Source organism: Phodopus roborovskii, unplaced genomic scaffold, assembly GCF_943737965.1.
Source record: "Phodopus roborovskii unplaced genomic scaffold, PHOROB, whole genome shotgun sequence".
Taxonomy (NCBI): Eukaryota; Metazoa; Chordata; class Mammalia; order Rodentia; family Cricetidae; genus Phodopus; species Phodopus roborovskii.
In genome coordinates this window covers 5,007,984-5,034,291 of record NW_026126480.1, presented here as the reverse complement: position 1 = coordinate 5,034,291, position 26,308 = coordinate 5,007,984, and the positions used below count along the sequence as shown (strand labels likewise).

Here is a 26,308-nt window from a genome sequence, read left to right as displayed (position 1 = left end):
TAATTTTATAAAAAAGGGGTTTATCACAGCAGATATTGCCCTGCCAATAAGAATTACTAGGTAAAATAATATCTATATCCTGCCCTAGATTAAGATGATTCTTAATTTAAGGACTTTCATTTAAAACAAACAAAAAACAACAACAACAACAATAAAAAGTCCTGGCAATGAATCATTTAATCAACTGGTATTTATTGCACCTATAATATTGTCAAGGATTGTTCTCAATTTTGAGATACATCACTGGACAAATATTCAAAGGCCTAATCTGAAATTCACAGAACTATGGAATGTAAGGGCTCAGCTTCTCATGTGTCCACACTAATGGACCAAGGATCGATACCTATGGTCTACTGAATGTCTCAGAGACCCAGGGGAAGAGGGACCTGGAGTAGAGCTCCAAAGCTGCTTCTTAACCTGAAGGGACAGATGAGGGTGCTGTAAGCCTAAGGAATAAAACATAACATAAATGTGACCCCAGAAGCTGTTATTCTGGAACTAAATTAGTCCTTTCTAACAAAGCCCTTAAAGTTCACAAAGCAAGGTTATTTTTAACACTGCTGTGAGACAAGGCTGAGTCATCATATGCTGAGGAGATCAGAACTTTGTGGTAAGGAAAAGTAATAAATCTAAATTTAGGGACATTCTCTCAGGAGAAAGATAAATTCTTCTGTAACCTTGATTAGTTTTTCTTTTGATGCCTTTGGATGCTGACTTAATAGGAAAGTCAAGGTAATTACAAATGATTTTTATTTTCAATTAAAGTGATTTTTCCCCTTCCTGTAAAATAAAAGGCAGTTCAAACTTTTAAGAAGCCTGTCTCTTTCTTACAGGATGAAGAAAAGCATAATGAGCCAATTTCAATACCAATGACGGGTAATAATACACACAGTTCCATGTGAAGGAGATGGGAATTATAGAATCTACTAGAGGAACGCTAGAAATATATCATCAATATCCTGCTGTGTTGACTCACTGCTTTACAATTCAGTAGCTTCCAGGAATGACATGGCAGGTCCAAGAATGTTACCATCAATACCAATTACACGTCATATCCTCATTCAATGATTCATCACTCAGTTATGCTATACAGAAAGCCACAGAAATACCTGACAGCACCCACGGCATACAGATTTAATTACAATGTCACAATTTGCATTCATGAGAGTGAACAAATTGGAAGGTATCAAATCATGGCACTGAAGAACCAGGAACTCAGTCAGCAGCATGTCTTCCAATTTAAGACCTGTTTTTAAATTGGCTAAGTAAAGGCATATATATCTCCATTGGAATTGGAGATAGGCAGTAACACATGCATACCAGGACGGGAAGGAAGGCAAAGGAGTGGGAAAAGGAAACTTGTAAGGTGAGACCAGGGGAATGAAAAGATAAAAGGAAAAGAATGTATGGTCATGAATCTGAGATTGACATTAATATAAGATGGTTAAGGAAAACTCGCAGGACTTTCCTAAGTCTATTGAAGATACAAAAATGATTTGTGAAACTTTTCATCTGTTGCTATTCTCACTTATCATACTAAAAATGTCTACAAAATCCTAAGCCTTGGTCTGTCCAAGGACAGTTCCAGAAAGGAAAAGGTGTGACTTGTTATCAAGGACTGTGCTCTGTCTAGAACCCTGCTCTGCAGTCAGTCCATATTCCACAGTATTTTGGTCATATCTGCTCTGTTTTCTCGTGCTGCTCAAAATGTCTTACAATGAATCTTTTTTATTATAATGTCATCATCCATTGTATCCCTTTTTTTCAGACTTTGATTTACTTAAAGGGCAGGAAAGGTGTGAAAGAAGACAGTTAAGAAATTTTGAGGAAAATATGAAAAAAAAAAAGAAAAAAGAAAAAGATTCTCATGTCCAAACCCATCCTAGAAAAGGTGGTATGAAGCTTTGAAAAAGACCGCTGATTCATGGACGTCCCCCATTTTCTTATTTCTAGATAATACATCTAAGGGTATCAGTGTAGTAAAATGTTTGGTCTGTGAAATATCATAATCATTAGCACCAAAAGGAGTCATGGAGCTTGTATATGTTATTAAACAATTTTTACTGTTGGTCATGAGAAGAGTTTTCATTTTTACATCCCAAAGGTTTTGAAAGTGCTTGTGGACAAAAGAAATAACACTTTTCAAAATCTCCATGGGGTTATCAGTAAGTACCACAGAGACAGTATTGGCCTTTCCAGTTTTGGTTTACCTGGTAGACAAGAAAACCATGGGCACCAGATTACCACTGAAGCCTAAAGAACAGCCCCACATGCACCCGCTGATACACAGGAGGGATCCCTACATACAGTACATGATCCCCTGCACTGTGTTCAGGAATGCACTTTTACTTGCTTTTTTAAAAACAAAAGCAACATGCTCTGCAGATCATGGAGCACTTAGTGCAATTTTCTCCTTGCTCCAATGCCAGACTGCAAAAGGGTGAAACCATTATGTGTTCTGCTAATGCTGACCTGCAGTTGAGGCCCTTGGCCTGCATGCTTTGTAAGCTCTGGAGCCTACAGGAGTCAGAAGGTCCAAGAGCGGGAGCCATAGTCATTGCCAGATTCCCTAGCAACATACGGCCCACCAAGGCAACTACTGATTCCCTTTGATTCTCTTTGCCTCAGCATTTAGTTGAAATTACAACAAGTCAAATAGCTGATGCTTTTCCCCTCTCCGGGTAAGGGTGACGATACATTGTTCACCAGTGTGTTCTGTCTTGCTTCACTGATGAGTCGGCATGCTAAGTCAAGGAAGAGTTTCTCCACATTATCAGATTCCTTGGCTGATGTCTCCAGGTAATACATGTCCTGAGCCTCTGAGAATTCTTCTGCCCTTTGCTGGGAGACCTCTCTCCTTTCAGCCAAGTCAATCTTGTTGCCTGTAACAATGGTAAAATAGAGAAAGAATCGTCACTTGACTTTGTTTAGGCAGAGAAGCATCAAGATTCAATTCCAGACCTGAAGTCAATTCCAGATTAGATAGATGGGCAGGTAAAGCAATGTAAACATGACCATGCTCACAGGAATGTTTATTCTAAAATACCAGTACCATTTGCAATGACAAAGACAGAAACAATACAAATCACTTGCATAAAATGCAATGCATGTGTTCAAGTATTTAACCCAGTAAAGAAATAAAGCCAATGAGGAATGATCTATACAATGCCATGAATCAAGAATACAAGCAAAGAAAGCAAAGCAGAAAAAAGTATAATCAGCAATGAAAAACTTTGAAGTTTTCACTTTTTGATTATTTAAGAAAATAATAAACCAAGATTGTAATTTAAAAGACAATGATTTAAGCCTAAGTGATAGTGGCACACATCTTCAATTCCAGCACTTGGGAGACAGAGGCATGAGGAGCTCTGTGAGTTCAAGGCCAGTCTGGTCTATAAAGCACGATCCAAGACAGCCAAAGCTGTTATACAGAGAAACTCTCTTGAAAATCAAAACAACCCAAAAAAGACAATGGTCACCCAGAAAGACAATGGTAGAGAGCATAGGGGCAGAAACAGATTTGACTTCAGAGGCTTACATTTTATATAACTTAACAATATAATTCTGTAATTAGTACAAAATTAAAATTTAAAAACAATCTGTACATATTAAACATGTTTGTCATATAATGGCATCAGTACAGATAACTATTTCAAGTAAATTTAAAACATTATTTCACCCTGCATCCCTAGGTGTATACACTAAGGACAAAATGAAGTTTAAGGACAAAGTCTGGCGCTCATTCGGTGGTCACCTTGTAATGGAAGTGTTGTACTGGGATTGGAAGACTGTTACGTGTGTATTAAGGGATAAAACAAGTCATTAAATGCTGATATCACATGGAACTGGTATTTTTGACATGAGAAAGATGAAATACAGCTATGCAATCAATAATATTAAGTAAAAATATTACAGTTTTAAATTATAGAGCTAAGTATCTGTATGAATAATCCATGGTATATTTTATCTTTTAAAAGTTTTCTACTTCTTTTTGTAGGTAGGCTGACAAGTCAACTATTCTACCTGGTACTACTGCTTAAGCGAGCCAATTGATAAATTACTCTGTATATGAGTGATAAACACCTAGTAGAATGCTGTAACACTGGAAATTCCTGACTGCTGATTCTCCATTGGAACAAACTCCCATAAATTATGTTCATGGAGCTGCTCCAATGGGACACACAGACTTCTCAGCCAGTGTATTTCTTGTACTTGGGGGCAAGTAAACTTTGTCTCCTGATTCCTGAGTTGCCCAGGTGTGACAAGAAGCCCATGCCAACCTGCCATCAAGTTAGGTGAATTGTCCTGTATCTTTCTCAGTGAACACTGAGGCTGGGGATTCTAATTACAAACTTTCCACTAGAAAGAAATACCACCCTTAAAGACATGGTCACTTCTAGGTCTGCAGCATGAAATGACATGCCTGAGAATTTGTCATATCAGAGACCAGAGCAATTTTCCCAAAGACTCCTGGAGTTATGTGAGAAGGATTCAGAGGCTCATTTGAAGAAGCTTCCAATGTCAATGATGAAACAATGAGGACATGGGTGGTAATAATTGCACAGGATATGCTGAATGTACACTTCAGTTCAGAAGTCCACAGCATATTAAAAATACAAGTGAATTTCAGTGGTTGTATTTGGAAGATACAGGAAACTAACTCATTACATTAGAAACCACTGAACAACGGGAATAAAAGTCCAGTCATGATGATTCACATCCTTAATCTGGCATTTGTGAGGCAGAGGCAGGCAAATCTCTCTGAATTTGAGGCCAGTTTGATCTACATAATGAGTTCCAGGACAGCCAGAGCACATCCAGGGCAGGGTGGAGGGTGGGGAATGGCAGCACTAATCCTTCCTCCTGTTCTTCCTTTATCTTCCTTATTTAAAATGCTCAACAGTAATGCTTTGATGGACTCAAGTTCTCAAGGGCTTCCTGTGGAATACAAGGACAGTTCAGATCTACGGGTTTTAAATGCTTCGTGGCCAAGGTTCTCCTTTGGTATGGGGGTTTTCAGGACTGGGCCTGAGCAACAGCTCTAAAGGGGCAGCTACCTCACCAGTAGCCAAGAGGAGAAGTGGAGAGGACAGCTACAGTGTGTGGGGAGTTGACCTTACATTGTGTTTGTTGTCAGACAGAATTTCTCAGCATCAGTTTCCTCATCTAAAAATTTGGGCCCTTCATATGATTCCTGGTATTTATACACCATTCATAATGCTTATTATAAAATGTTTGTTCCAGCAAAGCACATTGTCATTCAGGCAACATGGCAGCCTACAGAATAGGAAAAGATTTTTATGAACTATGCATCTGACTGATGGCTAACATCCAAAATATACAAAGAATTCAAGAAACTAGATATCAAGAAAACAACCCAATTAAAAATAGGATACAGATCTAAACAAAATAATTCTTAATAGAGGAAACTCAAATGGCTGAGAAACACTTAAAGAAATGTTCAACATCTTAAGCCATCAGGGAACTACAAATCAAAAGCTCCAGATTTCATCTTTGGCTGGAAAGATGGCTCAGCCATTAAAAGCTAGGCTCACAACCAAAAATATATGAGATTTTATGTTACACCCATCAGAATGGCTAAGATCACAAACACAAGTGACAGTTCATGCTGGCAAGGATATGGAGCAAGAGGGACACTCTTACAATGCTGGTGGGAGTACAAACTTGTACAGCCACTATAGAAATCAGCATGGTAGTTCCTCAGGAAGATAGGGACTGTTCTACCCCAAGATCTATACCACTCTTGGGCATATACCCAAGACTTCATCCAACCAGAGACATTTGTTCAACTATGTTCACTGCTAATTATAATAGCCAGAAAGTAGAAACAACCCAAGTGTCCCTCAACAGAAGAATGGATCAAGAAAATATGGTTCATTTACACAATGAAATATTATTTAGTCATTAAAACAAAATGAAATCATGAAATTCACAAGTAAATAGATGAAACTCAAAGAAGAAAAATGATTCTGAGTGAGGTATCCCAGATCCAAAAAGACAAATATGGTATGTATTCACTTATATGTAGATCTTAACTATTAAGTCAATGATAACCAAGCTAGAATTTATATAACTATGGAGGTTTAATATAGAGTAAGGGACTAGAAGGGACAGAAAGATCTCATTAGGAAAAAGAAATAGAATAGCTAATTATAATTGGATGAGAATCAAATGGGAGGATCAAGTAGCAGGGAAGGAAGGTTGAGGGAGGGAACACATGGAGATACAACTTAAATTAAGGGCCAGTTGAGAGATAGTATGGAAAGCTAATACAATATAGGTTTCCTAAAATATATATATGAAGGCAATCTAAATGAATCACCAAATAATGGGAGAGACAGTCCCAACTGGCCATCTTGTCACTAAATGAAGCTTCTAGTAGTGGAGTTGAGATCTAATTACATTTAATTAGTTGTTGGGATCCCATAGAAATCCGCAAACATCCTAGGCTTTTGCCAAGACTATAGGTTGCTTTCCACAAACTAACAGGGCCCCTATACTGAAGACAACACCTACACAATGCATTGATCATAGAGAAGTCGAGCTGGTGCACACATAGTGCCTTTACCCAAACATTCTAGCTCTTTGGAACAAAAAGTACATTGCATACTACCAGAAGAAAACTGTAAACACCAAGCCAGCCACAAACCCTTGATCTACAAAGCTGTCTTACCTACACGATATGCTAGGGCAATGGTGGCACAAAGCTTGTGGGAGTAACCAACCAACATCTTAAGGCTCGTTCCATGAGATGAAACCCATACCCAACACTGCTTGGGTGACCAATAACCAGAGATTATATAGCCCAGGGAGAGACGTAGGGTAAAACAAACTACTACTATTCTCTGGGAGGGGGGAAGCAATAAAATGACTCCTAATGATATTCTGCCACACTCATAGATCAATACCTTGCTCTGCTATCATCAGAGAAGCTCCATCGTATAACAATGGGAACAAATACAGAAACCACAACCAGACATTATGCAGAGAGTGAAAGATGAAAAACCTTGGAACACTCAGCCTTAAACAGTATGTCTCCATCAAATCCCTTCCCTCAGGGCTCAGGCAACCCTGTCAAAAAGCCAAAGGACACCACAAAAGCAATGCCCTCAAAATCAACACGATCAAAGCACATACGAACCCACAGAGACTAAGGCAGTATGCACAGGGCCTGCTCAGGTCTGTACCACATCTTCTGCGTGTATGTTATGTCTTCTAGTTTAGTGGGGTTTTTATGGGATTTCTGAGTATACAAACAAATGGGTCTCTGATTCTTATGCCTCCCTCTTGGGCTCTTTTCCTTCTATTTGTCTTGTCCAACTCCAATGTGTTAGGTTTTGTTTTAGCCCATTTTATTTTATTATTATCTCTTAGAAGCCTGTTTGTTTTCTAATGAAAGACAGAAAGGGTATGTATCCATATGGGAAAGGAGGTGGGGAGGAACTGGGAGGAGTAGAGGGAGGGGAAATTGCAATCAAAATAAATGGAAAAAAATCAATTTCCAATAAGAGAAAAAATAATAAAATGTTTGCCCAACTTCCTGTTAGCCATAATTTGTAATTTAATGATGCTTTCCGTAGTTTACTCTCTTTCTAAAATTATGAAAGTATACAGCAAAATTCCTTCCCAAGAAGATATTTTAACAAGCAGGTAGCTGATGCCACTTTACATTCTTAACCAGAAGAGTTTATAATGATATGGCCCATTTTATGACAATCTATGTGTGTGCCAGTGTGTATGCCTCCATTTGTGTACAAACATGCATTTGAAGACCAAAGGTCTAACTTGTTCCTCACCTTGGTCCTTGGTTTGGTTTTGTTTTCTGTGATACAGTCTCTTAGTAAGACCTGGAACTCCATGATTAGGCTAGGCTGGCTGGCCACCAATGCCCAGGGATCTTCCTCTCTCTGCCTTTTCAGGGATTACAAGCAAGGGTCACCATATCCAGGTACTAAGAATCTACCTCCAGTACTCATGCTTGTGCAGCAAGTACTTTACCAGCTTAGTTATCTCCCAGGGCCCTGTAATTCCATTTTTAATGAGTGTGTTTGTCATCACAGAAAACCAAGTGTTATTTTCTGGTTTCTCCACATTAAACAGGCCCCCTCCTCCTACAAGATGAAACAAACTACAGCATTTCCTTTAGTGGATTCTGAAACACAGGAGGGATGTCTTAAATCAGCATAAAGTAAGAAGAGAAAAATTTACCAAGGTATATGTTTTAAAAGAATAACTGCTTCAATATGAATTCCTCATCAACTTAACTTATTTTGCTTTTAAACCAGCAGTATCCACCATCTTAAAACTCTTTCACCAACACTGATAGGAAAATCAGCAATATGTTTGTTTATTTTTCTAAATTATCACCATGGGATAGAACTTACTTCATGTCCCCCTCAGTTGTACAACTGAAGGTTGATTATACAACTCCGTTAACTACACAGTATGATCTTGAAAGGTACCAGCACACAAGCATTACATGATCATACATTTTCTGATGATCTAATACCAATTGCCTTCCTCATTAGCCCTTACTTACCCACTAACACAGTGATGACCTTATTGCTAGCATACTGTTCTATCTCTCGCAACCACTCAGGAAGGCAACGGAAGGATTCCTCACAGGTGATGTCATAGGTAAGGATCAAGGCATTGGCACTGCGGTAGTAACTTTGGGTGATTGAACGAAATCTCTCTTGACCCGCAGTGTCCCAGATCTGTAACTGTAGAGGCAGAAGACAGGGATCAGCTTGGAAGAGCTATAGCTCAGAAATGGGAACATCACTCAATTCCATGGTTATTTTCTGCCCTGAAGTATTTCTGGTTTGGGTAAAGGGCTTATTCTCTTTCCTGGGTTTGTTTGTTTGTTTAAGACTTCTTTTTTATCTTATAAAAATTCTATTATGCATTTATAATATTGCAAGCTCTGTTCTATTCATTTTATATGTAATAATAATTTTTACAATGATCCTATAAGATAGGTATCTTATAATACACCACTTCCTTCATCAGGAAACTAAAGTACAGAGAGATCTGTAACTGGTTCAGTGTCTCACAAACAGTTCAACGCTCACTATGGACTCGGTGTTCTTGCCCATAGGCTGCATACACACACATACACACACACACACACACACACACACACACACACACACACACACACACTGCAATAGACAGCAAGTTGTTGCTCTGTGGTCATCGACATTTCAGTCAACAACCAAAGAAAGTACAACAGCCCCAACTTCTCCAGTTTAAAATTCTAATGTGCATATCAAGACATTATCGTTCTTAATGGAAATAGAAATGATGCTATTACAGCCATGCCCTGCCACCACCACCTTAATTAAGCTCTATGACCTTAGGTCACTTTTGGACTCCAGTTCTGTTGAAAATAGGTTTTAATAAGTCATCTACTAGTTCTAAACATAGCAAATGGTTTAATAAGAAAGAAGGAAAAGTACTCCCCAAGCCTCTTCCCTCAACCTCTCTGCAGACAACTCTCTATCTAGAGCAGTGTTTGGGGAAATGAGAACATCACCATCAGCTTCCCTCCTCACTATAAATCCCTAGGTCACAGGTAAATTAACCTCTTTACTGTTACCTCAGGTAAGGCCTTATCAAATCTTATAGAACAGTCTCCCTTTACAATAGCTCATATCATTTAGCCCCTCAGCAACTGACATCTTAATCACGTACTTGAAATAGTTTGTTTAAGGCCTGTCTGGCCTGCTTTATTTAAAACTTCATACAGCAGGAGGCAGGACCTTGTTTTATTCGCCAAATGCAGTGCACCCAGGACAAAGAGCAGATGCTTACATTTTGAACTGATAACCTCAATTGTTTCTTATCCCTTCCCATTGAGGTAAGCAGGCTGAATAAAAAATGCTCTCTTCCACCCAGGTACCCACAAAGCTGGGAGTCAAACTCCAGGTCTTCTATTCCCAGGTCAGAACTGAGTTGAGCACTCCCTGTTGCTTTTGCCATTGCAAGCTCATTTAAATGTACATCTACACCCAGTAGTTACTTGGTGTCACCCTGACCCCATAGCAATTTTGCTGAAGACACTAAGTAGTGACCAGTAGCTCCTGCAGCAAGCCAGTGCCCATTTGAAGTTGCAGCAGCTCTTTGATGATATAAAGTCTATGTGTGCTAAATGCAAATGTACACATGATAGTTTGTGCTGGAACAAAAGCTATTTCTCTTCTCTGCCTCAAAATAGGGCCATGGTCTCCTTCTGCTAAGATGTGCCTTCAAATAGCAAACTATTGTTTTAAAGCCCCGTCCAACCTCTCAAACACTGGATCTGGGTACTATCAATCATTAGAAAATGCTGTGTTCATGACTGGATATCTTGGGGACTACTTTAAGCATCAAAATATTTTCTTAAACAGTGATTTATGGCCTTGCTGAGATGTACGCCACTGCCTGTGTCTAGCCTGACAGCTGATTGTTAAGGATGCTTATATTCTATCATCTATCACTCAAATTAGTTTCATAACCTTTCTCTATGATCCCTCGTCTCTTTTTAGGTGACTGTAACACAATCCCTGATCTAAGAGAGCATGTTCCACAAAGAACCCAAATCCACAACTGGTTAGCAATGTCCTCTCAAGGAGGAACAAAAGAACAGAGTCTCCAAATGTTAGTCTATCATTTCTCAATGTGTCATTAACACTCCAGCCATGGATTTCCTTGCCACTCTCACCTACAGCACAGGGCTACTACACTGCTCGCCTGTTCTCTTACTGCACGGCTGTTGCCTTCCCATCACAGCAATGTCTTGTCATCAGTTTGCTAGGCTGTCATCCTAAGTGGATTAAGTTCTTTGAGGACCAAGGTTATCTCTTTGACTTCATGCCTTTGTTTCCTTCCTAACACAGTATATAGTGGGCACAATTGAACGGTTAACGAGATGAACGTAGGATTGTGGAATCACAAAGGAGGAATTGATTAGTTGTTCTTAGAAGATTAGTCGGGTTTGAAAGATCTGTGACGAAAATGAAAAGATGTGGATTCCTTCCAGACTAATGTGGTTTGATCACACCAGACTGCCTGAAACAGTACAAGGTGATCCTACATTCAAAACAGCTGGACAAAACAGCCCTACAGACTACAGCCAGGATTTCTGAATCTTCTTCGAATCCCCCATGACAGCGCCCCTTACCAGCAGGAAGTAGTTTGGAAAGAACGACGCCCAAATTCCCAAATATTGTGTATAAATGTTTGTTTTCATTTAATTGGACTTTGTTATATAAAATTAAATAAAATAAAAAAGGAAAAAAAGCAGTTAAACTATACACTCAGTAGGTAGATACATTAAAAAAAAAAAAGATCTGTGACAAAATGTTTTCAAGCTAGATATCAGTAAGTTCCAAAAGTCAGTGATACTTCACCTACCATGGTGCTCTCCACAATGCATCTACTCAGTACAAGATGGACAGAGGTCGTCAAAGGAATGAGCATTTATAGCTAGTTCATGGATCTATCTGTGTAACCCAGGTGATTAACGATAAAACAACCTCTTGTGTCAGATGGTGGTGGTGACAATCTTTAGTACAAGAACTCAGGAAGCAGAGACAAGCAGATCTCTGTGAGTTCAAGGCCAGCCTGGTCTACAGAGCTAGTTCTAGGACAGATGAGGCTACACAAAAAAATCCCTACTTCGGAGGTGGTGAGGGGAACCTCTTCTAATCAATCTAAGGTTTAAAAGTAGGCTAAACTTACATTTTTATTTATTATTCATTAATTTGTGATAGGCTAAAAAAAAAATCAACAGGTAAGATTGAAAAATACAGGTGAGCAAGTGAGGTTTAGATCCTGCTTGTCTCCCTTCCAGGTTACAGCCATGATTAAGTAAATTAATTAATTAATTAACCTCTAAAGCTTGTATGGTAAGAGATCATACTAAAAACTAAATAACAATGGTAACATGTAAAAGCATCAATTAGAAACATTAACTTATAATATTCAATGAACATACTGCCTCCTGTTTCTGGACATACTCTACTTCTAAGTACCAAGCCATCTAGAAGCCACCAAGTGAAAGACAGAGTCAAATGTCTTTTCTTGGGCACAGTGGGAGAAAGGATAATTTTAATAAGCAGTTCTTGTGACTGAATTACCTACCCTCCCTACAATGAAATGTGGGGATCAGGAGGCACTGTCAAATAGAGCTTTTATTCAGAAGAGAAACATTATTAGTCCAACTTTGAAATATAAAAAGAAATCCCTACTTTGTTTTCACAAAACTTTGGACATGACAGGGAAATGTGTTTGCCCCACTGTTTTTGTATCTAAACACTTACTATCCCTAAATTGCTTCTGTGTATTTTTTTTCCTTTTGGGACAGGTTCTTGTGTTACTTAGACTGGCCCCCAATTTGCTAGGTTACAAATGACCTTGATTTTGCAATCATTCCACCTGACTCCCAGGTGGGATTACAGGTATGCACTCTTACATCCAGTTTTATGTGGTCCTAATGGCTTAATCCAGAGCTTCCTACATGCCAGACAGACACACAGGCAGAGCTGCACCTCAGTGTATCATTTTCAATGTAGGTTTAAATGAAACAGTTTAATAAATGTTACGGAGGGGGGGGGGTTGACTGTACTTACTCCCCTAAAGACATAGAGAACACATCAAAGATTTACTATAAATTTAGCTTCTTACCTTTACTTTTTCACCATTAATCTCCACTGTCTTAATCATAAAATCAACTCCAATTGTGGCTCCTTGACCTGGGGGGAAAAGACCCTAAGGAAGAAATAATGGCAAATAACATTTGAGCACATCTTCCAATTAAGTGGATTCTCCTCACTCCCACCCCATCCTTTGAGAGAACTGGTACAAAAGAGTACTCTGCTTAGCATCATGTTGGGAAGGAAGGGAAGAAAGGAGTGGAGAGGAAAAGGGAAAGAGGAATGCTGACAGAAGCACAGAAAAGAATGATAAAGCAAGAGGCTGACTGTAAAGGAGGGAATCTTGAAGGGACAGTGAGAGATGCTGGTTTCTAAACAGAAAACTGAGACATGAGGATAAGAGTGGGGAGGAATGAGTCACCAGAATGACATCAGGGCTGTTAGGATGCAGAAAGAAAAGGTAAGGCTAGTTAAAGCGAAGAAGGAGTAGAAGGTGGAGAACTCTAAGAGTGAGAGAAAGACATGGAGCTTCTGAGTTCTCCTGGGCCTCAGGACGGTCACCAGCCTGAGGAACACTGTATCACACACACAAGTACACACAGTCCAGACAGTCACACACACACAATTATACAGTTCAGATGGGCACATACGCAATTACACAATCCAGACAGACACACACAATTACACAGTCCAAATGGACACATACATAATTACTTACAGTCCAGGAAGACATACACATACACAATTACACACATTCCGAACGGACAAACAATTATACACAGCTCAGATGGGCACACACACAATTACACAGTCCAGATAGACACACACACAATTATACACAGTCCAGATAAACACACACACACACACACACACACACACACACAATTATACAATTCAGATAGGCACATACACAATTACACAGTCCAGACAGACAGACACATACAGTCCGGATGGACACACACACACGTACACAATGACATACAGTCCAGAAAGACAAACACACAATTATATACAGTCCAGATGGATGAAGTCATTAGAAAGACAGCACAGTAGAGGCAGCAGGTGACGCCAGACAAACCACTCCCCCTCTCTAGACCTCAAAATCATTGAGCTTGAAGTTGCTGTAAGCAAGAAATAGTAGAAAAGTGTATTACCTTAATGAAAACATAAGTTTTAAGACAATCAGTACATTAGCAAAAAATGCAATTAACTTTTTCATATTTCCTGTAAGCTTAGGAGAGGGTGGAGGTAGCGAGGACTTCCACCAAGAAAAAAGTCTTTACCCAGTCTCTCTTCAGATTGCAGAATTCCAGGAATAAAACAAAATGGACTTTATTAGCTCTTGCAGCTAAGCAAAAGCTTCATTGCATATCTGCAACTTTCATAACCCTATTTACAAATATTTAACCAATTTTCCTTTTGGGCTTGGTACAGACAGAAGGCTGCAGCTGTTTGCAGACTAACAAATGCCCCCCAAAATAAAAACAATCTTTCCCAAGCACCTCCCCCACTTTATTCCCCAAACCTTCCTATCTCAAAACCAGCTAAATCCAATTCATTGTAACTGCTTACTAAATAATAAAAACATACATAATCCTGTCTATGAAATGTGAACTTTAGGGAAAGTTGAAGGGATAGAGATAAAAAGTAAGAGAAGAAAAAAAACGTGCTTGTTGGTAGAATTACTGATCAAAAATGAAAACACTTCCATTTTTAACGGCAGGGTTTATCTTACAATTTTTGGGAGAGTGGTCACAGAGGTTGGAGAATTGTGGAAAGATCACTGGGTCAAAAAATAGCACCCTAGGACCCCAGCTTTCCTAGCTATATGCCTCAAGATCACAAGTATGTCACTAGGACCTTCTGGATCTGTATGAGGGGACTGAAATGAATAAAAAGACTCTGTCAAGCAAACTCTTAAAAAGCCCTAAGAAACAAACCTTTCTCTGTGGAAAATATGAGGGCATGTCCTCCTTACAGAAGTGAGAAAGACTGCTAAGGTTCGGTAGATGTGAAACCAGCTGGAGTTTCCACTATCTCTCAGTGATAGGTGGCTGAACTCCAGATGCTGGTTGGCTTTTTACTTTTGATTTCATCAGACCAAGACTCGTTGAATGCATGAGCTCCTTCCTGTCTGTGGTCACTCAGCATGGAAAAAACCATGACATTTCAAGCAACCATGAGCCCTAAAGCCATTTGGCCTTTCCAATCTGCTACTCCAGTTACCCATGGACTCACAGGCTGCAGTGAAAGGGGCAAGGGAAGGTGGGCATCAGGAACAAGACTAGCAAACCTTAAGTCAGAGCTTTCCCTGACACCAGCACACCTTAAGCCTTAGGAGAGCTCATATCCAGTTCCCAAAGCATCTGCCACAAAAACATGCTATACACATGATGATCCAGAAAAGGGCACCATCTGGGTTTTTCAGTGGAAAACAAAATCAACTTGAGAATGATTATTCACTAATTTCTATACAAAAAACAGATACAAATACATAACCTTGGCCAGTGATTCTCAAGAGGCCACCCATGGAGGGGACTTAGGTCCTATGAGAAAGAACCAAATCAGAAAGTATATTCAGTTCCATTCAGGTACTTCACTGCCCTCAGCTTATTCTGACTTAAGAGATGTAGAAAGCACGCCGTTTGGTTATAAACCAAGAGAGTTCGCTGTATTTTTTGGACAAGAATGGCCAGAGGCAGAAAAGCTGGGGTTTAATCTGAATTGGGGCTTTTCAAAATATTTGGACTCGGTTTAATGCCCAGATTAATTTGCTTCCACCTTTAGATGATTATGAGCTACAGGTCTATTTTGTAAACCAACTCTATTTTTGATACTATATACTGAAAACAAAACTGCCTGCCCCTTTTTGTATGAGGAAGCAAGATGAGGTGTGGAAGCCCTCAGCACCATGCTCCCTCCGGCAATTTAGAAAACCTTTGGCTATAAACTTGATGGAGCTTTCAAAGGGTGGCTTAAGAACTTGTAGCCCAGGGGTTAGTACCGGACCCAATCACCCACCCAGCAGATCATCACAGCTGAGACAAACAAACCCAACCCTGGATTCCAGATTTCCCTTACCTGAGTGAATCGTCGGACTAGGCACGTCTTTCCCACTCCAGCGTTGCCAATTAAAACAATTTTGAACAGGAAATCATAATCTTCCATACTCATTTACACGGCTGCAAGCAAACACAGGCAACAGTGAGAAAGGACAGGCAGACTTCCCTAAGAGCTTAAGGCTGCACCAGCCCCTGCTCCACAGAAACAAGAGCTCTGACTCATCTGAAGAGCAACTTAAGGCTCCTCTCTGGTGATGCTGCCAGCGAAAGAGGAACGTAGGTGTCTGGTCACAGGTGGACTTCATTCTCCCTAGCTACCTCGTGCTGCAGAGAGTAAATGACACACGTGCCCTTTCACCTGGTAATCTTTATTCCTCCAAGCTGTCAGGTCATAGGTCCTCAAGTGATAAGCCATGTTTTCTTTTTGTGTGGGAAGCCAGGCTAACCAGGAGTACAGACAAGTAGGGAGAGAGGAGATTCAGAGATCAAGACAATTAACAGGCTGTGTGAAGAAAATGATAGCTGCCAGGAGGCCAAAGGAAAGAAAGGAAATTACAAATGGCCCTTCACTCAAATGGCCCTTCACTCTCATGCAAGTCCTAGGTTCTTGGGGATCATACCATTGGGTGATCATCTTGCCCTTCCCATTTCTACCCCATTTCTATCTACCTCCAGTTTCTCACTACTATCCCATTTTTCTCTACCTCCTACCAACGACAATGGTGCTATATGGCCTCCAGTCTTCTAATTGCAAGGAGCTGTGCTAAATCCTCTCCTCTACGGGGGTTGTCCCCCTTCTGAATTTTACTTCGAGATCCAAGCCCTTCAAGGCCCAGTGCACGCCTCTCATTTTCTCTGAATCTTTCACTGGCCTTCCTCGAATAGGTAATAAAAGTAAAGTGGTGATTTTTCCCCATTCCTCCATGTCAGAACTTTACTTGCTATACATTCATTTGTTCAAATGTCTGCCTTACCCTTGAGGGAAGGGACAATGTCTTCCAATTCTGATTCCTAGTCCTAGAGCAGAGTCACACTTAGTAAATGTCACTCAGTAGACAAAATGACTTAATTAATGGGTTTATTGTTAAGATGTGGACATTTGTTCCTCCGATTGTGCTAAGAAGATTACCATTGAGTAACTTAGAGGGTCATCAAGAACTGAAACAAAGTCTCCCATAGACCTTGGTACCCATCAAGGCCAATACTTACAAAACAATCATAATCTGAATGCCTCCTGTGCCATTCTGCTATCACCAGGAGGCATCTGCTCCAAGACCAACATGAGAAAGCATAAATGTCAACTAGAATGTAGAGTAACAATCTAACACTCAGGAGGCCGGGGCTAGAGGAACTTTGAGTTTGAAGCCAAACTGGGCCACATAAGGAGACGGTATCTCAAACAACAAAGTTAAGGAATAATTCTAGCTAACTGTTGAAGATTACTGTGTCTTAGGCAGAAGAGGAATAGTTTCTGGAGGAAAAAGAAAAAGACAGTGAATTCTGGAGACAAGTTTCTTCAGAGGTTGAGGGAAGCATCAGGCTTACTCCTACCAGGAGACCTTAATCTCAGTGACAATGGCTTGCAGGTGGAAAATCCAATGTGCTCAACCTGTCAAGATGATTTGTTTGTGGAGACCAACAGTCCTTGGAAGATGACTGAGAAACATGCAGGCAGATGCTCATAGGGTTCTGTCTCATGTCACTGAACTGTGAAGGAAGAACACTTCTCTGGGCAGGAATCTGAGCCCATAAAAAATGGCTCCACTGCCTATATGCCTTGCACTATACTTGACCCTTTATGTATATTTCCTCATTTGCAATAGTTCATGAGGCTATTATTGATTAATACTGTATGTAATTTGAGCAAACTGAGGTTGAGAGAAACCAAATCCTAACAGCCAAATTTTGGGTTCAAAAGGCATTAGTGATCAAAGAGAGAACAAGGTTCAAATGTTGGCTGTTGTATTTTATCAGTCTGTGCCTTTGGAACATTAACAAAAAGGGACTCACCGGGCCTGTATCACAGAACTGTGGTGGCTGACAGAATCAGAAGTCTTGAGGACAGTACTTGGTCTTGGTAAAGCAAAGCCCTTGAACTCATTCATGAGTTTCCATCACCTACTTTCTCTCTCTATGGCTAGAGTCACATCTTACCACCTCCTCGAAACTCTCCAAGGTACACTGTTTTTCCCCAGCTTCTGAAATACCACAGCTTTGCTTTTCTCCTCAAACCTTTCTGGCTACAACAAGAGCCAATGGCCACCTGTCACCTCCCCTGACATCTGGCTTTCACTTCTGCTTTAGCTCTCAGCTGAAGCATCACATCCTTTAGTGTGTTTCTCTGACTGGAGAGGCCAGGGCCCCCTGATTTCTACTTCCTAATGCCTTCTTCCTCTTAGACAGTATTAGGCACCATAATCTATTTAACTATGTGTATCTGCCTTCATCCCTCCTCCACCCCTCAGCATCTCAGTGCTGCTTAAACACAAGAACTCACAATGTGTGCACATTGTGTCTGTAATCAATACCACCATCACCATCTTCTCCATCATTTCCATCATCTCACAATACTAATTACTTAACCTCACAACAGTCCTACAAGGCACTGCTGAATTTTTAACGTGGCAGATAAAGATTATAGAAGCAAAAGAAAAGTTAAGGAAGAAAAATATCATGAAGCAGCCCTAGATTTTGTTTTATATTCAACAAAAACTTGATAACTACATTGTCAATGCTTTAAAATATTCCTTTATGGGGAGGGGAGGGAATGGGAGGAAAGAAAGGAGGGGAACCTGCAGTTGGGATATACAATAAGTAAATAAACTAAAAAAAAATTCTTTATTTCCATCTACTGTTCCTAGTGAGATATGTACTAATATGAATTTTTTTTTCTCTAAAAACATTTCAGAATGTCATTTCTCTTTGATGGTCCATAGTATAGCAGATTTAATGTATGTTTAAAGTTTTTCAATAAAAGAAGTTTCCAAATCACAAAAAAAGAAAGCACTGAGTTCCTACAGTTCATACTTAGAGGAGCTGAGAGTCTAATTCAACCTTGGCTCAGTTGTTCAATAGTTACTTTCCCCAGGCCTGGTGCACAAGAAGAGCTCAAGAAAGATGTGATAAATTGAACAATGTAGGATAGGCACTTTATACATGAGTTTTCCCTTTTCGATTGCCCATCTTTTCAAATGCAAAATCGTCTCTTATTGTATCACACTACCTAAAACAGAATCAATGCTAGACTCTTGATAAATCTTAGGGAGATGGCATGCCAGTTAGAAGCCTGCCATTAAAACTGAAAAGAAGACACCACACTGGTGATCCCAGAACTTGGGAGGTGAAGGCAGGAAAATTATCAAGGCCTATACTGGTCTATACTAGGAATTCCAGGCTAGCTAGCCAAGACTAAATACAGAAACTCTATCTCAAAAAATAAAATTAAAACGTGAAAAGAAACAATACTGAGCATAAGATAGCAGGGAGACCTGAAGCTGTGTGGACCAGGACTCATCATCCCTTTAGTAAATCAGAGACAGGAATTGTGGGACTGGGCTGTATCCTTTTCCTGGGCATAGATGGTTTGACACACTTTTATTTCTAATTTTTGCCATATGTCAAAGAAACACCAAGAAATCTGAAAAAAACAAATGTCCAAATACAGACACCTAAGAAACTGGGCTCTTAAAGGAGGGTTATCAATGCCCAAATTATACCTTTGATATGAAGGAAAGATGGTGGCCCAATCACAAACAGCCTGGGCTCGAATGACTACCAGCTGGACCAAACTACAAAACAAAAGATACCCTTTCTATAAGAAATTAACTTTAATGCTTCGTTCAATGTTTTTGTGTAACTATATTTGAACCCAGAGTCTCACACATGCTGATTACATGTTCCACCACTGAGCTACACGTGAACTCTGAACATTTTGTTAAATGAACCTCAGGGGCAAACAAGTCTGGTCTCTGTACAATTGCAGGCTTTGGTTGGTTAAGTTAGGACTGTGCACTCCAGGTTACATGACAATGTAACTGTTCCACTTCTAAGAGAAAACACATTACATCTCTGGGGGAAGTCCTGTTTTGGGCCATAATATAAACACCCCAGATGTTGTCAATCACTGTGATGAGACAGTATCCCGGGAGGGAGAACCTCAGAAACCGATTAACCCAGCTCTACAGTGACAATAACAATCATACCTTGTTGATTGTTGCAAGCTGTGCTACTCACCAAGCATATTATAGAAATTTTCCATTCTGTTAGCAACAGTAATAAAGGCTGACACTTGAGGCTTATTGTGTACTGGGCCTTCTCCTACATGTATTTACTCACAGAGTCCTCACAACAACACTATGATGTAGGTACTCTTATCACCTATGAGCCATTGTGACACAAGACAGAATACTGCCACCTCCAGCCTTGTGACTGACAATGTCACTGTCTGAAGTTCAGGTGAATGGTCCCCATGCCCTTTTAACACAGTGGCCTAGCAAGCCCTTGCTGCTATAGCATCAAACCCTTACTGATGGTTCTGCACACTGATTGCAGGCCATCTGCTGCTGCTCACTATGGCCCCTCCCCCAGCACACTCTCTCTGGAGCCAGACTTAGATCCCCTCAAATACCACTCCCATAACTCACTGTCATTCACCCATATAACTAAGTATCTGGCACAGAGGGATGGGAATGAACAGAACACTGAGGTGAACAAGTGAAATCCCAAATGCTATAATTACCACAGTAGTTCTAATCAAATGGATATGTGTATGAGATTCAAAAAGGAAAAGGAAATAGATGAGGAAAAAAGAGGAAGGAACTGTTTAAAGATACAGGAAATGAAATTGAGTGTTTTTTTAAAAGCTAAAAAAAAAAAGGAAGAAAGAAAGAAAGAAAAAAAGAAAGGAAGGAAGGAAGGGAAGGGGAGGGAACGGAAGGGAAGGAAGAAAACTATCTAGAAAGAAAAGAAGGAAGCCATCCAGAGTTAGAGATTTGGCAACATGTACCTTTCTTTTTTTTTTTAAGTATTCATTAAAACCCTGTGTTCACTGTTGTATCCATATACTTTCCCCTTGTCCTTTGGGGTTCGGTAAAACAGATAAGCTCAGAAGCCATGTCCCCTCCTCCATGTTCTGAACCCCAGTTGTCCCCAGAAATATTGAGGACTTATCTTTGCTCAAAAACTCTGTTCTTAAGACCACCATGGTAGATCCCTGTAACCCAGCACTTAGGGTGCTGAGACAGGAGGTATACCAAAAGTTCAAGGCCAGCATAGGCTACATAGGAAGACTCAACTACTGGAAGAGGGGAGGAAGGGAGAGAGGGAAGGAAAAAGATGGAAGCAGAGAGGGAGAAGGAAAGGGAAGAATGTGGATAAAAGCCAGGTGGTAGTGGCACATGCCTTTAATCCCAGCACTAGGCACTCGGGAGGCAGAGGCAGGCAGATCTCTATGAGTTCAAGGACAGCCTGGTCTACAGTGAGTTCTAGGACAGCCAAGGACAAAACAAAACAAACAAACAAACAAAGAATGTGGATCACACTTATAACCTAGCACTGGGGGGTGGGGGAAAGGAGAGGCAGAAAATTGTCAAGAACCATCCTAGGCTGCATAGTTTAGGGCTACCCTGAGCTACAGAGTGAGTTTCTGTCTTGAAGAATAAGAAGAAGAATAAGAGGAGGAAGGGGAAAGGGAGGAGAAGAATGGAGGAGATAGAAAAGAAAAGCAAAGAAACATGTGTCTTCCCTTCCTAGGGGCTCACCTAACTGCAAATGCAGGAGGCTGGTGAATAAGCACCAAATCCATTTCCAAAAAGTGTGTCTCATCTAGTTAACCCAGAAAATTGAGATGATACTAAATTCCCTATCATCAAGTTGCAGAGTAAAATATGGGAATGTATCACTTTGAATAGGTAATAATCAAATATGTTTGTGTTAATTCTTCAGACAAGTGCAGACACAACAGACCAAAAAAAAAAAAAAAGGAAATTATCTATAATCTTTCTTCTGGGTACAACTAGTTTACATTTTTATAAACACTTTTTTAATCTTTTAATTTACATAGCCTTATGTTTATGTGTATGTTTTATTGTCAGATTGTGAGTTTAAAAAGCAATGATATCACAATGTTATAGAAAGGTCTTTGTTGCTGTTGTTATCTTCTATCTGAACCTGTGGTCTGCTGATGGAAATGGCCACCAGAGATGCTCAACACTCGTTCAGTATCACAAATACTCAAGATGAGTGAAAGTGTGTGTGTTAAGGTGGCTTCACAGTGACACTACTGAGAAATACTCAGTGGTGTAACCCAACTCAGGAGAATTAAATATACTGCCATAATTTAAAAAGGCAACAGTTAAACAATCAACACTGTTTAACCCTAGATTTACCAAACAAGACATAAGATGGGAATTCTTTCTTCACAAAAACCTTTAACACCCCTGCCACTGGGGTACCATGAAACATGGTCAGTGCTATTTATAGGATGATCAGGACTGCTGGGAATGGTTGCTGGACATGAGAAAAGAGAACGCAGCAGACACCAAGGATAGAACTTGAATTTCAATTTCAGATATTAAGTATGTTTTATTATTTTCACACACACAATCTAATGTATGCCTCCCAACAAATATTGTATGAGACACATGCAAAAACTTCTGAGCTACTTACGAATACGAATAATATTTTGAATATAATGTGGCCCAAATGCTATATGGGACATACACTAAAAATGCTGTTTATGTGAAACTCAAAAGTGACTGAGTATCCCTTATTTTACTACCCTGGTAAGTGTGAATGGTCAGGTCACACTAAAATCAAGCATGTAGGTACACTACTCCCACCGGAAGCTGTGGAAGAGATGGCTAGGGCATGATAAACAAGAGCTCTCTGGCAGATCCAAAAAAACAAATATGGAATGATGAAGGCAACACAAGTAGAATTTCAAGATAGTATTACAAGGCTGGAGTTCTTTAGAATCAAGATGAGACTCTTGCAGAGAGCAAACTGGTAAGTCAGCTCTGCAGGTAAGGACCCCTCTCCTCCACAGCCCCTGAGCAGTGAGGATGTTTCTCCAACCCCTGTCCTCTGGTGTCAGGCTGCCGAAGGCTGTGCTGGGCCATCATCCTGCTGCCCTTAAGGACAAGGACAATGCTCCAACATCTCCCTCTCCTTTGCTTATTTAACCTGCTACTGTGTTCAGTGAATATACATTAAACTGAAAGCTTTTGATCCATCTTTCACTCTAACAAGGTTCTGTCCCAGGGAGCTCATTATTGCTTAATTACAAGGATGCAATTACTAACCATTACCATAATCAGTGCTGCAATCGTGCTTGCTTTACATCAGATGCTAATTTCGTATTATTGCAAGTTAATTATTCTCCTCTGCCATAGATGTCAGACACCCACCTGCACTGAGTTACTCCTCTTGCATCAGGTTATAAAATACAACATTTTCTTATGTAGCCCTTTACAGGTTACAAAATATTTTAACATGTGATCTAATCAGGCAGGACTTCTGTCAATTTTATGGTCTAGACCACATCATTCACCAGGTTAGAAAACCAGAAATTAGATAATGGTGTGACTCGGCCTGAGTCACACCACTGAGTCACAGGGTAACTTCTTCAGTCCTGGAGCTTTTGTTTTGCCACCAAAATACAGTATGTTTTCCCAAGTTTCCCAAGTTTAGATCATGATCTCAACACACTGGGTCAGTAGTGATGCTAAATTTTTCCATACAGAGTTTTATTGAATCTTTTCAAAGCCTATTAGATAGGCATTGTTATTCCCAATATAAAGATAGGAAATCAAAGTTCCAAGAGGTTAAGCTGTTAAAAATAATAGAGCTGGGAGATGGCTCAGTGATTAAGATTACTTTCTACTCTTCAAGAGAACAAAGGTAGATTTTCAGAACATACCTGCTGGGGTGGCAGATCAGGAAGAGGCTGGACACAGAAGAGACAGGACACACAATCAATTGCCTATAATTCTAGCTCTGGGGATCCAATGCCCACTTCTGGTCTCTGCAGGTACCTGAACACACCTGACATACCTACACACACACACACACACACACACACACACACACACACACACACACACACTTAAAAAATTATACAGCTAATAAGTAAAAGGGCACCTTACATCCAACCCAGCTCTTAGCTGTACATGGTGGTACACTCTGGTTCCAGCACTCCAGAGACTAGCCAGGAAGATGGTTTCAAGTCTGGGGCCAGGGTGGTCTACATGTTATATTTGTGACAGTAGTTACATGAAACTAAAAGTCCATTTGCACAGAAATGGTTATATAAAGTATGACAATCAGACATTAATGGACCAAATAGCTTCAGACATTTTTCTGTAAAATCTTTTCAATAAAGCAAGGTGAAGAAGGGAAATTCGTATATGAAAAGGAGATGGGGATATGATTCTACATCTGTACATGCCATAAAATATTTTTGGAATATTATAAAATAAACTGGCAACAGCAGTTGACCCTGGAGAGGCTGTGAGAGTTAGTTTTCTCTAGACAAGAACAAATTGTATCCTCTTCTTTTCCATGAAGGCTCCAGGGACACAAGGAAAGCAAGGCAGGTTTTCTAATACACTGAGAGATGATTCTTTAAAATATTTTCTTGGAGGTTGGGGCTATATTTCAGTGCTAGCCTACATTCAGGAAGGCCTGGGTTCAATCCGTCATGGCTAATCTTGGTTGTCAACCTGACTGCATGGAATCAACTAAAATACAAGCTGTTGGGCACTCTTGTGAAGGATTTTCTTTTTTTTTTTTTAATTAATTTTTATCTAAATTAAAAATGATTTTATTTTACATACCGTGAAGGATTTTCTTGATGAGAGTTTTGGAAGCAGGAAGACTCACCATAAGTGTGGCAGCTGAGTTAAAAGGGTATGAAGGAATCTTTGCTTTGTGTCTGCTTGCATTCACTCTTGCTGGTAAATTCATCTACCCTGCTGGCACAGCACTTCTTCACTGTTAATAGAACCTACTTCTTCAGACTCCAACATCACTTAAGATCAACAACTCTCCAGAAAGCCTCTAGGCCTTCGGTGCTGACTGGCACTGCTGATATATCCAGCTAATGTACTAAGCAACTACAAGACTATCAGTCTACCAGTTCAGCCATTGTTAGACTAACAGGATCACATCCTGTAAACGAATGTAATAAATTCTGTGTGTGTGTGTGTGTGTGTGTGTGTGTGTGTGTGTGTGTAAATATAGACAGGTAAATAGGCAGGTAAAGCTGGAGAGATGTCTCCATGGTTAAAAGCACTGGAGGCTCTTCCAGAGGATCCTAATTCAATTCCCAGCACCTGCATGGTATCTCACCACCATCCATAAATAACTCCAGTTCCAGAAGATCCAATGCACTATTTTAGCTTCCAAGAGCACTGGGCACACATATGGTACTGTTCCTTTACAGAACCTTGACTAATATTGTCCCCAACACTGTGTAATACTTGTAATCCCAACACTTAAGAGGTGGAAACAGGATCATCAGAAGATCAAGACCATCCTCAGCTAGGAAGACAGTCAGCTGGGGACACATAATACACTTTCACCAAAAATAAGGCAGAAATAGCAAGACAGCTCAGCTTGTCACCCTTCCTGATGACTAGAGTTTGATCTCTAGGACCCAAGGTAGAAGGAGAAAAAAAAACCAAACTCCACAAGTTTTTCTCTGGAACCCACATGCATGCCATGCCATGGAATGCACACAGATACACACACACAAATATACAATAAAAAGTTTTTAAAAGAACCTGAGAAATAGTCTGGTAAGAATGCCTGTTGTGCAAATATGAGGACCCTAGTTCATATACCAACACATGTAAAAAGCCAGACCTGCCACATGCACCTGAAGCACACATAGTGCAGGGAAAGAAGGGAGGACCTGGGCTTGCTGGCCACCAGACTAGCCTCCAGCACAGTGAGAGATTCTGTCTCAAAGGAAAACGTGGTTGTCCATACGTGTAATATCCACGTATACAAACATGGCATGAGAATATACATACCACAAACATACAAGTCCTTCTTTCTTTGTCTGCCCTGCTCTATCCCTTCATGTGACCGGTCCAGAAGGAGGAAATAAATATCCCACCTCACCTCTGGAGCTCATGGAGCACATTATAGCTGTCTCTGTTAAAACCATGCTGAAGTGCAGCAGCCTCTAAAAGAAACAGTTGGTTGGTTTTTTTTTTTTTTTTTTTTTTGACTAACTTCTCTCAAAAGCAAGCATCTACTATCCGAAAGCCAAAGCCAGTATCAAACTGTTTTTGACACAAATAAGAGCACATTTGTACAGTTTAAGAATTAATCTGGCTTCACTCTGCCACGACATCTTCATGAAAAAGCAGGAGGGACCATTCATTTTTTCTCCACTTTCTAAGGACAGTACTGGAACGCAAGGACTGACTCTGTTTGAGCCATGCTACACCTAAGTGATGTTATGACGATCCCCTGACTCTAAACCAGAGCTACTGCCCTCCAAAATCCCTACCAGACCAGGGAAACTACAAGGGCTGGATGGGATAGACCCATACTATGGATGTGAAATAGGATGAGAAG

The 26,308-nt window shown here is 40.2% G+C and overlaps 1 protein-coding gene across 4 annotated transcripts in view; it reads right to left on the bottom strand.

Annotated features, from left to right (window-relative positions):
- Positions 1–168: 168 nt before the first annotated feature.
- The window catches only part of Rab30 (RAB30, member RAS oncogene family), an 82,395-nt gene continuing 56,255 nt past the window's right edge, over positions 169–26,308 (bottom strand). For 3 of the 4 annotated variants that reach the window (XM_051192254.1, XM_051192253.1, XM_051192255.1), the window contains 4 exons: positions 15,741–15,841; positions 12,691–12,774; positions 8,561–8,744; positions 169–2,882 (listed from right to left, as the gene is read on the bottom strand). In XM_051192254.1, coding sequence (XP_051048211.1) covers positions 2,632–2,882; positions 8,561–8,744; positions 12,691–12,774; positions 15,741–15,833 — 612 coding nt within the window. In that variant the 5' untranslated portion in view covers positions 15,834–15,841 and the 3' untranslated portion in view covers positions 169–2,631. Of the gene's footprint in view, positions 2,883–8,560; positions 8,745–12,690; positions 12,775–15,740; positions 15,842–19,437; positions 19,495–26,308 lie in introns of those variants that run through there. The other variant, XM_051192256.1, reaches the window with a different exon arrangement.